The sequence below is a fragment of the Motacilla alba genome, chromosome Z, assembly GCF_015832195.1.
Source record: "Motacilla alba alba isolate MOTALB_02 chromosome Z, Motacilla_alba_V1.0_pri, whole genome shotgun sequence".
Lineage (NCBI taxonomy): Eukaryota > Metazoa > Chordata > Aves > Passeriformes > Motacillidae > Motacilla > Motacilla alba.
Genome location: NC_052046.1, coordinates 64,364,115 through 64,381,869, shown reverse-complemented (window position 1 = coordinate 64,381,869; position 17,755 = coordinate 64,364,115). Strand labels below are relative to the sequence as shown.

The window sequence follows — 17,755 nt, the reverse complement described above, 5'->3', positions numbered from 1 at the left end:
TTAGGGAATTTGTTTTGTTTTGTTTAAAACCTATAGCTTTCCCAATACTGCTGGATCTCAAACTCAAGTTTTGTGCTCTGGATTGTTGGTATACTTCGATTGCCAGACACTCAAAAATATGTATTTTAGAAGGACCAGCCTATTTTCAAATATTTTTACAATTCGTTATTCAACAACACAAAGAACAGCACTTATGTTCCTGAGTAGAAGGATAAAAAACCAGCTTTTACACAATACTTGAAGTCTGAGTAATATGAGTTATATAATGCATCATTTAGTCTGTATTTATATACACTTAAGCTGGAGATATCGCTGATGCATGAGAATACTGTATGAAAAACAAATGATTGCCTTATCTGCTGCATTATGTTATTTACCTTAAAACCCATATAACCTTTTTTCTTTCATGAAACACTATTCCAAGCATAATTTGTTATCATAATGTTCAGAATACTGTCCTATTTTTCAGACATGATGTTATCTTTAAATTAATTCATCAGGATTTGAAAACAGCCCTACCCTTTAGTCTTATAGCTACATATATATATGTGGAGAACAGATGCTTAAAAAGGAGAATTTTTTTTTAAAAGATTGTATTTGAAAAGGGTACCACATCACATGTTACAGGCTTGTACTACTTTCTCCCAGTATTTCTTGCAATTTCAAAAGTATCTGTATAAACACATATGCAATTTTAAAAATCTAATACATAAGAACACTGTAAAAAAAAAAAGATAGTACTCTTTATTGGAATATTCTGTTCTTAAAATAATATACCTCTGATTATATAATTTTACAAAAACTAGAAGGACCACCATTCTAGAGTTCAGTTTGAGTGACGCTAAATGTAGCAAATTTTATCAAATGAGTAGAACAAAGTTAGCTTTGAGAGAGTACCTTGTAACAATCCCTTTTTTTTCAATGTACATAAACACAAAGAAGAACAGACATAGCTTTGCACATCTTAAAGCCAAGTACTATTTGTAGTACACCATACTAAAACATAATTCACTGAGGCTAATTATCCCTGCTAAGAGACATGGAGAGGTAGGGATAATTAATCTCAGTGAATATCATACTAACGTGGTCATATAGTTTAAGGACATAATATACTATGTTCTTTTCCTCTGGAGACATATTCTTACTGTCTAAAGACCTAATAACTCATCATCTTGAATTGTCAGTCACCATTTCTGTTCTGAGTCTCTGAAACGCACTTTCAGCCAAAGAACTGAATTTTTAAATGGAAAAAGAACTTCAAGATCAAGTTCTCAATAAGAATTGTCTTTTCTTGAGAAGGTATATAAACAGCACACAGGAATTCAACCTTCTGACTCACCATTCAGCAAGGGTCTCTACTTACTTTTCATCCCAAACATGATCACCTCTGTGGAAGACAACTAGGTTATTTTCAGGGTCCAGAGCCAACCCAGAAACTTGGCCTAATTTGAGGTCTAACCCAGCCCACTCCACAGCCTCTTCTATGTGGAAACCTGATGAAATAAATAAATAAATAAATAGATAAATATGAAAAACCAGAAAGATAATCATGTAGTATATTTCTTAAAAAAATCCAAATGTGGTTAACTGGGATTTGGTACAGACTATTGGGAATTACATGGACATTTTGTTACATGCAGTACTTCCATTCAATGCATTGCAATTCAATCCCAAGCATAGTTTTAACACAGTAAAGCATGCACAAGCACTGGCAACCTGCTATGTATGGATGACAGAAATGTCAAAACTGCTTTTGACTCCATTATTTTCTCCAACTTATATATGTATACATACTCTAGATAGTTTTAGAAGCTCTGTAAATACTTTATACACTGAAAGATTACAAAAATATACAATGGAAATCAGCAGGAAAATTTAAGTATTAACTATCAGTGTTTGATTAAAAAATGCATAATAATGACCATGAATCACTAAATGTGATTTATGTGTAAGGGAAACATGTGGAAGGTGAATCATGTTTGGGTGGTTTTTGGGTTTTTTTTTTTCTATTAGAACTTTTAACACTAAGGAAAGAAGACTTCTTGTCCTAAACTGTAAAACTCAAGTAAGGGAGAGAAGTTTCGTTTTAGAGATTAACATTAAAAAGATAAAGGTATGGTCTCTTCAAGCTCTCTTATGTAAAAGCAGACTGACAATAAGAATAAAAAGTGCAAACTGTTCAATATTTGAAAAGTGGCTGAGAGTTGATGGCAAGGATTAATTTCTCACAGATTACCTACTTAAATAGTATTTGGAAGAGATTGCTCTTGTGTGGCTCTGGCAGTGTATTAAGAGACAAATAAACTAGATTATCAAAAATAAAAAATGTCATGGTAAAAGAGATCTCACTAATGCTGACAAAATAGAAAGAAATGAAAACCAAAAAATTCTAAAATTTGTTCTACATGTTAGGAAATCCACCACTCCTTCCTTTCAGAAATTGATTTGTTGAGCATAATTAAGGTATTTCAATGCATAATTGAAATACAATGCATAATTAGCATGGAGGCACATATAGCCAAACTGATGGCAAATAAGAAGCTATTTCTTTGAAGCTATGTGAAACTGGAGCCACTTCACTAACAGTCAGTGTGTTTGAAAGCAACCATGCTTTTACTTTGCAACTTTCAGTTCACCCAAAGTTTGTGAGTTCTGCTCTCATCCTAAACACCAGTCACTGGGGTACCATCTAGGCAGGTGAAAAAGATTTCCAAATTCACAAAGTGCAAAGACATCCTGCTTTGAAAGAAGGATGATCACAGACCACAGACCTTAAAACACAGCACCCAAGGAGCCTGAGAGGGTTCACCTTCACCTAGAAGTGATTTCCCAATGAAAGGCAAAATTTATGCGAAACCATGTATAAAATCTTTGAACCACCTGTGCAACCCATCTGTCCTGATAATACCCTTCCCTTGCATTTCACTTGGAAGAGATGTAGTCTGAGGAGGAACAACTGGAATGGAGGGAAAATCATCCTCTACAACCTATCCAAGAGAAATATGAAACCAGTGCTGAAAACCTACAGCACTAGGAGATGTTTTACCTGTTTGGACTCCAATATCATAAGCTAGAGTAGGTGACCTAAAAGAAACCTAAACGCTATCAGCAGCTGCAGTGCATCCAGTAATCAGAAACTTCTAAAACAAGAAGTCCTGCCCTTTAGAAATCACTTTATGGTAAACTCCAGAAAGCTTGTCTATGTTTCATGTTACAGAGGCCTCAGCCTATTTTAAAAAAGCTAGAAAAAAATAAAAGACTAAACATAGGACCTCTATTTTGGCCTCTATTTAGTCTCTCAGAAGACACATACTGTAAAATAGAGAATGTTTCTACTTAAAGGAATAGATTTCTGATAGATCAAAACAATAAAATGAATGTCCAGTGAAATACAATCTAGTCACAAGAGCTCTAGCCTCAATACAATACAATCTTTAGATTTTATCACATTTTTTCCAAAATTTGTTAATTAGTATTGTATTTTCTTTTTCTTTTCAGTCCATTCTGAAAGTCCTTTATACAGGTTTATCTCAAGGCAACTAGCTTTTAACAAAAACTCACTAAATTTAGACTTCCTTTATCTAAGACTTATTACTTATTTCCCTACATGAATAAGTGGTCCATGGAACAGTTTCATATGAGGCTAATGAAAATTACTTTCCCCATAGAAGTAATTTATAATTACTTAAAAAAAACAAGATCACCAGTTTTCTTGTGAATGAGATCTCTAAACTAGGTACCAGATCTTCTAGTTTTCAACTTGGAGTAGTTCCTTTCATTAAAAAAAAAAAAAAGAAAACAAGGAAGAATTACCTAAATTTAGAACATGCAATTAAATCTCTAAAGAAGTGAAAGATGAAAGCCTTATTTACTGACAAAATTGTAATTTAATATCCAGAATTTCCTGGAAGATCATTCTAGCTTTTAACTTTGTGAACTTTAAGTCATGTTGTACTCCCTGCCATGAGAGCACTCATTTATGTCTTGACAAATTTAATTAAGCAATGCACAAAGGAGTTTTGGAAATTGGAGAATTAGACTCTTTGACATATTTAGAGGGTATAATTGTACTAGTTGCAGTGATATTAAATAACCTGACAGATTATTGACCAGTCTAGGTTAACAAGCTAACCACAGTGCAGGAAGAGCAGTAGAATAAAGTTTGAACATTTATAACAACTTTACTTACAACATTTTTTGAACATTTATAGCAACTTCACGAGTGAATTAGCTACTTAGTATTTCAGGTATTTGGTACTTCAGGCCAATTACATGTTAAAATTGGAATATTTGCAAGACTAAAAATATTAAACTATTTTAATACTGGTGATTTTTAAACAGTTAAATGAAATCAATTTAATAGCAGAGTCTTGCCCTAAGAAAATTGAGAATTTTTTCAATTCAATATAGTAAAGGTTTTACAAAGGGGATAAATTTTTCATTAAATCAAGATAACTTTTCTTCTTCCCCTGAGGAGAAAAATTCTCTTACAGAAGATTTTGTTTTAAATACATAAATACTTCCCTAAAAAGAAACAAAATATATGCTTAAATATTTTATTGCTACAAAAGTTTTTAGCAAAAGATGGTAACGACAGCTTCTGCAGGTCAGGAATTCTGTAATTAAAGGTATTACAAACATTAAAAAACACCCCAAAAAAGCTTATTAGGAAAATGTCAGTTTCCTTTTTTCCTATACCTCAAAACTGCATAATTTAAAAGTTCATTTATTAATTAGTTCCCCACCAACAAATTACCCCCAAATGAATACATAGCTACTGACATATCCAAGAAAATACTTTCTGTAGTTAGAATTCATGCTATAAGATATGTCAAACGGAGCCATTTATTCAGCTCACTGCCATTACCTCTTCTGGATCAGAGAAAACAGAAAGGAATTTTCTTCTTTCTTTGTATGCACCACATGTTATCAGTCTAAACTGAACAAACTATCCACATGAAAGACATGCTATCCACATTACTTTCCTGAACATTTAATTCCACTCAGGCTTATGCAATTATTTATGATTTACACCTATGTCAGGCATATAGTAAAATTTCACCTGTTTTTTTGTCCCTCTGCCAATAATTTTATAGGCTCTTATTTAACTGGATTGCACAATGTAATGTTGGCAAGTCCTCATCTTTGGTTTTCTTTTAAATACAAACCCAGGACTTATAAGCAGAGACAACACATGTTAACATTATGAACTGAAATAAAAATCAAATGGTTGATGGATGATACATATATGTGTACAAAAGTACTTGGAAACATCAATCTGGGTGGTTACAACATAAAAGCTGGCATGTGTGGCTACAGCTTATGGATACAGATGGCTTTCATGCACACATATCAGCTTAATTTACGAGATACTCATCACATGCTGCATTATCTGGCTTTCCACATTAGCAAGTAAGGCTAGGGACAGTCAATATCACAGAGACCAAAATGCAAGTAAAACAAACACAGTAATTCCACGGTTTCTGCTGTCATAAAAACCTGAAGGGAATAAATTATATTTCTAGCACAATAAAACTGCCTGTACAAGAATATTTGGAGAGTCAAGCCCAATTTGAAATCAGTATGCAGAAAATGTTACTTCTGAAGAATTTTTCAGGATTACCTACCACTCTTTCTGAATGAGATAAAAATATCTGATAGAATTACAACAATAAATTTTATAAAATTGTGTATCTGACAGATCAAGGTAGCCAGCAAACTCATAAAATGTATTGATTATCCCAGTGACCATTTTACAGTAGTTACTTTATTAAATTCTTCACTTCCTGTGACTACTATACCCTATGTGTACCTTGTTTTAGCATAATCAATAGAAAATCATTAAGTAAAAGTCGTAAGAGTAGAAAATAATACTATACTGAAGAACTAGTGTTGTGCCATCAGCACACATGCTTTCTTCACATATGGAGGGGGAAAGGACCCCAGTGAAACACCTCTAAATTAGAGGGAGAACATTTCAATAATTAGGAAGAATGTAATGTAAATCACTTCCAAGCCTCCATTGAAATTCCCTTCAGATTTTGCTAATGTGGATCACAGCTCTTGCATTGCATTTCACTGTTTAAAATTAACCCCAACCCACCTCCTTTTTGTTCTTTTTCCCAGCCTCCCTCACCATGTTTAGACTGTTGTAAAGAGAAATGTCTGTTCTCTGGTGGCCTCAAGGTAGACTCTAGTCTGTGGAATTTCTGAGTTCTGTCTCTCACAAGAATAGTATTGTCCCTTTCATCATGATTTGTGATCTCTCTGGCAAGATCCTTCTTTTGGACTACATTAGCAATCTCTGCTACAAGATCTGATTCTGCCTTTTCTGTAGGGTTATGCTTATGCACATGTACAACATCTTTCCTTCCTCCTAGCAGCTTAGAAAGAAGTGAATAGAAATCACCTGTATAGAAAAGAGAAAAGATAAAAGAGAAAATAAACCAATTATAACAGATTGAGTCGTTTTAGAAGGCTTCAGCAAGGTATAATGTAACAAAGTTATTCAAAAAGTTATTGACAAAAGTAGCAAAGAGGAACTGTTTCATCCTGAAGAACTGAACAAGACAGGTTTCTAGTATGAAAAGATACAGTCAAATCCTTACTGAATTTAAATTACATACAGATGCACACTTTTACCTGACCCTCTCGCATCAAAAAATCATCACCTCTGGAGATATGTTCTTGGGAACAAGGAACAAGAGAAAAAGAGGAAGGGAAAATGAAAGGAAAGGGAAGGAAAAAGTGTGTACATCTCAGTAAAAAAATATTTATGATGGAATTATCTGGATTTGCCAGGCTACTGCAGAGAGAGATAAATCAAAGAGGGAAAAATTCTATAGTTTATCAAATTTTTCACTTACAAAGACAGTAATAGACAATCATGGTACTTTTAAAAACATATTTCTGTTTTTAAGTCTGCCATTGTATAAGAAGCTTAAGCTATAAGAATACAGAATTCCCCATTTACAAGCAGATTCCATAGCACCCACTGTAAAAAAAAAAATGACATGATCCATTAAATTTGCTTTTATTTATTCAGTCTGGGTTATACTCCTTCTTTTTCTCCAAATAGTAACACTCCTTAGTCATGATATCATCTGGCAGTGGAGGCAAAACTTTCTTCTCAGTGTGCTTGCTAGCAATAAATTTATGACTGTAACTTTCTTAGGCATTCAAGAAACATTTCAGTACATTCCAGAACAATAGCTCACAGCAAAAAAACCCCATGAAAACAGAACTTATTAACCAAATATCTTGGCTGCCTGAAACTATTATCAGTTCTATTAAATACCACTACATCATTTGAGTGGAAAGAGACATTCAACATACTTTAAAAGTTACTGCAAGTAGGTGTCCTTTTATTTCAAACACAAATCACCTGTAATTTAAAAACTGTATTATTTTATGACAGGCTATATGGGACATTTTTTAGAAAAGTGACACCATAAATAATGAAGCAACAAGGACAAAAACACCACCCCACCCTACCCCTGCAAAACAAACAAACAAACAAAAAAACCACAAACAAAAACTGTCATGGTTTGACGCTGGCCCAATGCCAGTGCCCCCATGAAAACCCATTCTTCCCTGGTGTCTGCTGTGAGATGTGATCAGAGACAGAGCAAAGCAGGCCTCCACTTGCAACAAAAGAAAAAAACTTTATTATTACACAATTACAATAAAATTAACACACAGAGCAGAATGGAAAACCTTTTAAAACATTTCTCCTCCCCCCACTCAATTCTTACAGAATATTACAGAACCTTAGATCTTAATCTAGTCCATCACCCTTCAGATAATCAACTCAGTCCATCTCCACCCTTCAGATAATCACTTCTCATTTCATTAAGGAGAGAAGGAGCCCTCCTTGTGCCACCACAGGTAAATCCCCATCACTCAGCAACTACACGTCGTGACTTCTTCCTTCCATGTTCAGTGCTCTCACCACTGCACATGGACCAGAGCTGCTCTTAGGGTTTCCCCTTTCAAGGACGCCTTGCCCAGTTCCACAAGAGAACGACAGTCTCTCTCACCTCATTTTTGGGACACCAGTCCCCCCCAATATTTCACCCCCTGGGGCCGAGGGGTCTCACCATCTCTTCATCACCTGTCGTCTCCGCACACATCACTCCTTTGGCGCAGCCTCCCCCTAAAATGCAGTCTCTGTATTACAGGAAAGGTTCTATCCATGGCTAATACAAGAAAAGTCCAGCCAAAAGCCACTCCATCATCTCCTCCACCTAGGATTCTCTCAGCTTCTCCCAGTCTTTCTTCACTTGCACCACTCTGGATCACACTTGCACATTCCTTCTTATCCGTCTCTCTCTCCTCTCTCAGCTCCCGGAGGATCAACATTTGCAAGGTTTTCCATCGTCTCACAGAAGGGTTAAAATCACAGTCTCAGCTTATCTCGAACTCCCACACGACGGGGGGGGAAAACGGGCACTCTTCCCCTCGTCGGCCCCCCCCTTCTCCTCCTCGGCCAGGCCAGTGCTATCGAATTTCAAGATAGCACTGGCACCTCTCTCTCTCTCTCTCTCCTTTTAAGAAAGGGGGGGCTGCCCACTACCTCTCCGAGTTCTTCCACCCTTCCGTCTCTTCCGTCTCTGCCCAAGGCTCCGGGCCTACCTCGCTCAGCCGCGTGGCCTTTCCCCTCCCCCACCCAGCCCGAAGCTGGGCAGGGGAGGTCTGAACTCTCCTCCGACCGGAACCAAAAGAGGAAGATCCCCCCTGGGAGCTATCGCTTTTAACCCCTGTGTTCTCAGAGGCGGATCCATATCCTCAATGGTCAAACCAGGTGCCAATATCCACATCTGGGCACCTATTGGTTTGACCACTACCACCTCCCAAAAACTCATTTCCTCTCAAACCACGACAAAAACAAAAAACCCCAAACAAACAAACAAAAATTAAAAAAACCCCCACCTATTCAGAACCAGAATTCAGAACCAGAAATCATCATTTGCAGCCTGGGACAGAGGAAATAAAGTCTTTTGAAAATGATCCTTAGAGGATCCATCATGCTGTTAAACAGTCCCTGTTCAATGATTTTGAGTAGAATTGCCTTCCTTGCCCTTGGAAATGAAATATCCCAGATGACACAGTTTGTCAGAAAATGATTACTGAAGTAACAAGGCCAATTTCAATAATATTAACAAAGCAAATAAAAGAAGAGACAAAATCATTAAGCTCTACAACAAATAGGAATTATTTGCTTCCAATGCAATTCTTAAAGCTAGAGCACTCCATTATCTTAATACTGTCATTTAACAAGTCCAAGTACTGATTCAAAACAAATCCAAACATTTCAAAAGTGTATCACAGGAGTTTTGGATACAAACTATATCTATACTAAGAAAATTTTTTAATTACTAAAGGAACCATCAACTGGTGCTGAAGCAGAAACGCAGCTGAAATTTCCTTTAGTAAGGAAACATTTAGTATTAAAATACTCTACACTGGCCTTTTTCTTCCCCAACATTTTAAAAATTAAATTAATGTCACACAAACCAAATGTTTTGGTTTTGTCTGTGGCTGGAGACCTACAGATGACCTATAAGCAACCATTTCCAATGAGAGGTCTGAGTGGTAAAAGCATTGGTCTCCCTAATGTAACTATGAGAAGTTTCCTTAAACAAACAAGCCTGATGCTATTTCAAACTGCAGGCCTTTTTAAAGCAAGTTTAATCATCCTTGCACAGTTTACGCTCTCCTAGCTCTGTAGCAACTGTCTAATCAACTGCCTTGTAATTATTGGCTGAAAAGTACAACAACATACTACAGTTGTTACAAAGTTTTCAGAATGCTAACAGTTTATATGCTCATTCTACTTGAGTGAAGAAGTTTGACAGCTTCATGCTCCAGCCAAAAGCACTGTGTTTTATCTCTGGTGTGCAAGTGTTGTCACAGAATAATTAACCTGGTCTCTAAAACAGATATTGCTTCTTGATTGAAAAAATAAAAAGAAGACAAAAAAGTTCTTTTGTTTACGTGTCTGATATTAGCTGCTTCAAAATAAACTGTTAAAAGATAGGGCTCAATAGAGGACAAGAAGAAAAGAGAGCAGGAGAATTCAACTCAAAAACACGAAATGCCCAGGGAATAATTTTTAGGACAGGATGCTTTCATGAAAAGTCAGTGGTCCTTATGGGAGCTATTAATCAGGGATTCAAGTCCGTGATCTGTTTTGGTTTTCTCCTAGAGCTGAGCCAATGACCATAAGATACATGACAAACCTTTGAACACTGGTTTATAGAGTAGGGCAGTTCGAGTGCTATAGCCACTTTCCATGGGCATACATGAGATATTTTTGAAGCTGAGCTTTTTCTGTTAGAGCTTTCACTAAGCAGGGGTTTTGTAACCACAGCAGTTAAAAATATTTAGGAACTATCTGAATGTATGGAAAAGGGTGTGCATCAGAGAAAAGAAGTGGTTAGAAGTGTAGGTGCCCTGAAACTGTGATCCTTTCCTTAAATGAATGCGTTTGAGAAAATGAATATGGAATCTCAACACACACAAAGATCAAAAAAAAAATCCAGGAAGTCTACATATGTGACCAGTATCTCCAAACTTTTGGCACGAACACTAGGCTGAAGTGTTAATATCCTGGCATTTTGATAAAACTCAGAGTATTTAGAAAGCACAAAAGACTTGAAAACAAAGAATTTAATTTTGCTGATTACCCAGGGTTTGCAACCCTACCCTAAATTCCACACTCTGAATGCGCATCTAACTTTTTTCAGCTTTGCTTGTGATGTCCAGGCAGATTCCAATAATTTGTAAGCAGTGTAATTTTAAGAAATAGTTCAAAATTTACTAGACATAACTAGCGAAGAGCAGACTCATGTTGATTCTGAATAAAAGCTGCTCTGTGTAAAGCAATATCCAGCAAACATCAAAGCACAATCTTGTGTTACTACTTTGCCGTGGTCTTGTACCAGCTGGAACAGTTGGAGGTGTTGTTTGCCTGAAGATACTCAGTAGGATAGGAACACTGGTCAATGCTTGGTCTTGTTTGTGATGAGACAGCCTGGCCTTTAGAATGCCTGAGTATAACTAGACAAAGACATGGGTGAATCAACAACTTGATCTTACTGAAGAAACTGAAATCTAGCAGTGCAGGCTCTGAGAATCTGCCTGATTAGGTCACTTTCAGAGAAGATACTTGTATTTGTTATGTGCAAGCTATCAGCAGTTTCCTCTACAGAAAAGATAATTGGCTACAAACACCTGCAGCTTATTCTTTCTGGAAGAAGTGTTAGCTGTCAAGACCAACATCTCAAGAGTGAAACAATCCACAAGCATATTCCAGTAAATTTAAACCTCCTATGGTGGCTCTACACTATCGAAACTCTTTTATACATCAATGTATTGATTTACAGTCAAACAATCAAAGTCATAACATTGCAGAGAGCATAAATCAAGGGTCAGAGAATGAAGACCAAAACATTCAATTTAAAATGGCTTATTTCCATGCTTGTTGTACACTTTTCCTGCTTCGATATGCAATTTATACCAATTGCCTTTTTATTTTTTTTTGCTTAGATATGATGGTCTTTTTTTACTGTGCTGAAAATGCTTTTGTAAAGACTATGAATAGCCTTATCCTAACCAAATCAAAGGCTTTGATTTTTTTTTTTTTTACAACTTTGAGCAGGATCATTCACCGTTGAAAGAGCAAGCAAATCCTCTGCTATTCTGAATCTCCCTAATTGTAATTTCCTAGAAGTATATATCACTCCTAGTATCTTTTGTGGAGGCCCAGGGGCCTACCATTGAAACTTTAACCTCAGGGCAAAGAGAGACACCCCTCTGAATGCAATGGTCTCACCCATGGGCATTTGCAGGCTCATGTTGATGCAGCAGGTTTTGTTGGTACCACCCAGCTCAACTGCTGTTTTACCTTGTCTGTACTCCCCCTAGAATGTTCTCCTCTCTTGTCCCCTATTGGTCCTGGCTTACTGTATCGCTCCGCCTGTTTTCCCCCCATATAAAAATCCTGTGTCCTCAGCCCCATTTGGTCTCTGTCCCTGGACCCTCTTCAGCGCAATAAACAGCATCTGGAGTTGCACACAAAGACCCGTCTCTCGCCTCCTTAGTCAGCAATTTAAGCAAGCGTGCTCTGGGCTCTGGGAGTGCAGGTCGCTCACAGAGGCTAGTTGTGGACACACCACAACAATCTTTTAGTAGGATTTTCTTCCAAGGTTTAATTCAGTCACTTTTATCTCACTTTTGTACTCTCTTTAAGAGATCTCATACAATCTGAACCCTCAGCATGTTGTCAAAGCCTGAAAACATCTGAAGATTTTCTTGTATGTCTGGCCTTAATCTAAAAATGTCTCAAACACTTCATTCTACACATCCCACATCAAAACTGGAACACAAATTTTTCTTTTGTTTCAAGCTTCTCCTAAGGATTTTTAGTCACCCACCAAATCAAACTCCTCTCTTTTCTCACAGCCATATACAAACTAGCAAGGGTAGATTATATAAAGCATTGATTTTAGAAAGAAATGTAACCCATGCTGGCATAAAAGTACATCCTCTTCTTGGTTGATGATGCTGCCATGGTTTTGCCATGTAACCTTATCACAAAAGCACACTATTGAAAAACTAAAGAACTACCTGCATGCTGATTCTCCTTTCCTCTTCCTTTCAACATGTGCCCCATAAAATATTGTAGGTCTCCCTTCACATTTCCCCCTCTTTTTTTTTTTTTTTTTTTTTTTTTCCCTTAAGGAAACCAAAGAAAGATGGGCAGAGAGTAGAGGCGCGGTATCTCCTTCTTTCACTTAAACCAATCAGAGATTTCTATCCCAGATGCAAAAAGACCTCATTCAATGTATTTTCATTGTAACCAGCTTTTCTAGGAAATGCAGAACTTTACAGAAAATACGCAACTCAACACAGACATTTCAGTTTCCCAACTCACAGATCCAGCTGCAACCTAGCAAAATATTCCCAGCTGTCTAACAAATACCTTGCGCAAAATACTTCTGTGTGTGTGTACATGTATGTGCAGTCATATGCAAGTATACCATACAACTGAAAATAATTAAAAGATGGGATAGGCATCCAACAGGTAATAAATAGGAGATTATTGTGTAACCTTTATTCAGACCCCATTTCATAGAGATTATGATGTTAAACTTTCTTACAAAGAAAGTTTCTCCTACAGTCAATGGTCATCACAATATATGTATATTTAACTTTATTCAAAGATTCCCTTTCCAAAAACTCCTGAAAAATATTTTAACTTAACAGAAAGATTTCTCCTAACATTTTTATTCCATCATGTCTGTTTATGAAACACATGCTCACATTAAAGTACTTCAGCCTGTACTGCAAAATTAAGGTCCTTGATTACTGCTGCTTTGCTAGACAAACAGAATGGTCATTTATTTTGCATGTCCACCTAGAAACATCTCAGAGTGTGAATTTACAGGGTACTTTGTATCATATTCCACACCTTACATTCAAGCCACATTTCCAGTCAGTTTCAACAGGAGCTCTGGATTTGCAGACTTAGCTTCAGTTCTTTGCTTTGTACATCCTAAAAGACTGGGAAAACAGATCTCAACATCAGACTACCCAGATACCTAGAACCACTCTGCAAGTCTTGTAAGAGTCTAGAGAAAAACACACTGTAATCAGAGAGCATCAAATTGCCTTAGACTACAGAGCCGTATTATTTTCCTTCTGTTGTGTACTACTTCTCTCACTACACACATTTTAATCTCTAACACGGATCAATGAGGTGTTTTCTGTGCAACCTATCTCACCACTAGGACAGCAATTGTAATGACTGCAAATGTGAAGCTTAGCTTTATAGAAGCTAACATCTGAATGCTGGACTGAAACTGCAATATTACTTTAAACAGGAGATTTAATGGGATTTTAGATAATATATTCAGCTGTGAAAAAGGGACCTCACATGAATCTGTCTGGGACACTGCAAAAGAAAGATCTTAAGTTCCTTTATACTGAACTTTCCCATTTGAATTCCAATTAAATGTCTATTAAGTTATTATTCCAACTGTAATAACTGAGTCTCATGGCAACGAAGAAATTATGAGAGAAAAGGGAAAAAAATCCCACTGTATTCATAGTACCAACACTAGTGCTGAGAGCAACTGCAACTTCGACTCACTTCAGATTCCATCATCAGAAGCAAAATATATGTTACCGTTTTGGTACTAACTCCTAAATTCCCTAAGTCAGACAGAAGTAAAAATGTACTTTTTAAAGAGCTATGACAAACATAATACCAGAAGTACAATGAAAATCTCAACTCTTTTCTCTCCCATATACGTGTATGCAACACACATATGGGTACACACATGCCATTCTAAAACAAAACCCAAAATCTAATTTTTGGTTTATATGCTGCCAGTGAATTTTCAGCTCAAGCCAGCCTTGAATTTTGCTTTAAGCCATTAAAACATAATTATATTTGATTACCTTTAATATATTAAATGTATTTTATAATAATATAAATATAATAAAATTTTGGTATTAATTTTAGTAGAAAAATTTTGTCCCTTCTGCTTCAGTTTATGGTTAATACACACAAAATGGGATATCAAATCATGAACCAGTCAAAACATTAAATACTGGACATTTGATTAACCATCCCCTGTCATACACTTTCCTTGTTTTTAAGAAGCTATTCTCCTATTGTTTATATGCACAAGTTTCTAAAGCTTTCAGGTACACCATCAGCAAACTTTCTCAGTACTAAGGGCTGCTTCACTCCTTGCATACCAAAACAAACCTGAACAACACTACACTGTACTATGCCACAGAAAAGTGATCAACAAGGAGAATGAAACACATTTAGGTATTTTTTCAACAGGTAAAGACATATGACAGAGATAATGATTGCTAACAAATACATGATTTTTGCTCCTCTGTATTATTGAGTATAATTTAACCAAACTTCTATTGAAAAAAAAATAAACATACACATTATTTGTTTTACTAGGGACTTGATGATTCAACAGGAACGGGAAACTTTCCAATACACCAAATGTCTAAATCAATTGCATTTTCTGCAATAATTCACTTCCTATGAAAAGTTAATCTTCACTGTTGTTTCAGAAACTATATCATGAGGTCAGTTTCATTAAGATAAGTTCAGTTAAATTTTAACACATCAGGGATTTGGCTTTGTCTTCATGCAGAGTGCTGATTCACTTTGTGATGGTTACTGCTTGTTTCTATATATTTGCGTTGTTTATTAATGTGCCTCCAATGAGTGAAGATGATGAAATTGAAAATTTAATGTAAAAGCAATGATAACACCTGGATGTACCAATATAATAAATATCCTGTGTGTGACCAGGAGGTCCTTCTATACCCAGGCAAATATGATATACACATTATTTGCAGGCAGATACTTTCGTAAGGCAGACTTTTTGGTTTTCCCCTTTTGAAACAAATCCTTAGATTTAAAAGTACTGACAATAAATGTTGTCTCTTTGGCCATATCTCTAACCTCCAGGTTAGTAATTACCTCTGACGCCTTTTCTCTGGTTCTAGAATTATGAGCCAAACACAGTTAAGGGATGAAAGGGTTATCTTGGTATCTAATAAGGATCCTTAGGTGCAATAATTTGTCAAGGTGGAATAGTTGAAATGCATACACATGGTATATTGCATATATAATTTTATGGACTTTGTAGATTAGTATATTTGACAAAGGTTCCTTAATGAGAAGTCTAAATGAATGGCATGACATTTCTTTATTTTAAAGCATTCTTCCCTACATGGGGCTTGAATCCAGTTACCAAGCATGTTCTAGAGAAGGCTTTGGTTTCTCAAGATAGTGTAAGGCTTTTTGGCCCCCAACTGTGAGGCCTTTAGGATGTTTGGTTTTTTGCCCAGCACAATATCAGGACTATGCCAAGATATCAGGCTTAAAGAATTACAAGTATGTATGCTAAGAATACTGAGAATATATAAAAGGTATATAAAAAGAAAGGGCAAAAAATCATCATGGCATCACCTCCATGGGAGCACAACAATTGAATAACTATTTCAGAGTTTATTGAAATAACAGTGAAGTAACAGTGTTTATTTCAGTTGCCTGAAACTAAGAAGGGGAAAATAAGTTGCTAAAAGATAATAAATCACAGAGAAAGAAACCCATGCAAGATCAAACACAGAATTATTGGAAAATTGTTGATGTGCTTTCTTCAGAGCAAATCAAAGGCTGAATTTACTGAGCAACAGCTCAGCAGCAACAGAACTAATCAAAGACTCAGTTCTGGTGTCTCTGTTCTCTGTAGATAAGGCTATCATACAGAATATGTCATGCCAGACCATAAAGGGAAAGCCTTATGTCTTTTACCTCTGTGAAAGGATGTATTTGTATAATGACCTCAGCCCCAGTGGATGTATACATGTGCTTCCATGTAGGGTCCACTGCCTCCTCCATCCAAACTGTAGAATTTTCCTGTCATTAAGGTTTTGTTCAAATTTGGTTCCTACTGGCTAACTCACTGAACTTACTTGAGGAGATGGACGAAGTGGCAACACCATTGCTTAAAACTGATTTGCTCCACAAAACTGGACTCCTATTTCTATGTAATTTTTACAGGCACATTTTGCAGACCATTTTCAGCTCCTGGTTTCCCCAGTCTATCTAGGCAGCACTTGCAGAACCAAAACCTACTTCCTAAGCCAGCCACTCAACTTTCCCTCTTTGGAGACAAAAATAAAACCAAACCTGAACTGGTTTTTATCTTATTTATCTTAATATAACAATTAAGAACAGGAAATTAAATTCACAGCAACTACTGTGTTATGGTATTTCACATCATGAACCCAAGTAATTCCAAATGAACAAAAAAAAAAAAAAAGTGTGTTTCCATAGAAACAGGTTAGATTATGACATATATTAACTAGTGCTCTCAGCAAACCAGACTGCATTGCGGAAATGTCTTCAAAATACATTTCAAAGACAAAAAAAAAATAAAAATTTAGCAGCAGAACCTTCTTCAACACTTATTTTCAAACACTAATGAATTCAATAAAACATATATATATAACAAGAACCTTGATCAAATGCTAATGCACTTATTGGTAATGTAAGGGTAAACCAGATTGTCAGCATGAATTTCAACATAAATTTGTAAGCAGATAGCTCATTCTGCTCTGAAACAGATTAAAAAAATTGAATTGCTTTTCTTTCTTAAAAAATACATCTTGACTTGACTAAGATAAAGATCAGATATGCCACTGTAAATACTGTTTCTAATAGTTCAAAGTTCTTTCATTCAAGACAGTTTCACACTCCAGAAGCTGGTTTTATGTAACCAAAACTTAATTATTTAACTATAAGAAACAGCAGACTACATAACAAATCTAACCCCTTTTGGAGATGTTATCAAAAATTCTAAACACTGTCCAATCTTCGCTCTTCTTAAAGGCAAAAGTAAGTGTGCTCTAATTTAGTCCTTGAACCTCAACATTGTTCAATGAAAACTGTATCAATCTGTAGCTGACGAGGTCTTCTCCTTACTCTAAAGAAAAATCCTGACACTGAGGCAATTTTTATCTAACATTATATGACTCACAAGAACTTATAAGTAGAGTCTAAGATATTTCTGAAACATAAATAATATCCTGAGTATTTCTAAAATCTTTATAGCACTCATAGATTTTTTTTCCTCCAGCTAAGTGCTATGTATATTTCTGTGTGAGTTATAATGCATACATATACACAAATATAGCAAAAGTAACTTGT

General features: G+C 35.9%; 1 protein-coding gene across 8 annotated transcripts in view; it reads right to left on the bottom strand.

Annotated features, from left to right (window-relative positions):
• PAM (peptidylglycine alpha-amidating monooxygenase) overlaps window positions 1–17,755 on the bottom strand; it is a 124,792-nt gene that overhangs the window by 17,075 nt on the left and 89,962 nt on the right. For 6 of the 8 annotated variants that reach the window (XM_038123233.1, XM_038123235.1, XM_038123240.1 and 3 more), the window contains 2 exons: window positions 6,104–6,409; window positions 1,364–1,493 (listed from right to left, as the gene is read on the bottom strand). In XM_038123233.1, the coding sequence (XP_037979161.1) occupies window positions 1,364–1,493; window positions 6,104–6,409 (436 nt within the window). The remainder of the gene's footprint in view (window positions 1–1,363; window positions 1,494–6,103; window positions 6,410–17,755) is intronic. The other 2 variants (XM_038123236.1, XM_038123239.1) reach the window with 2 other exon arrangements.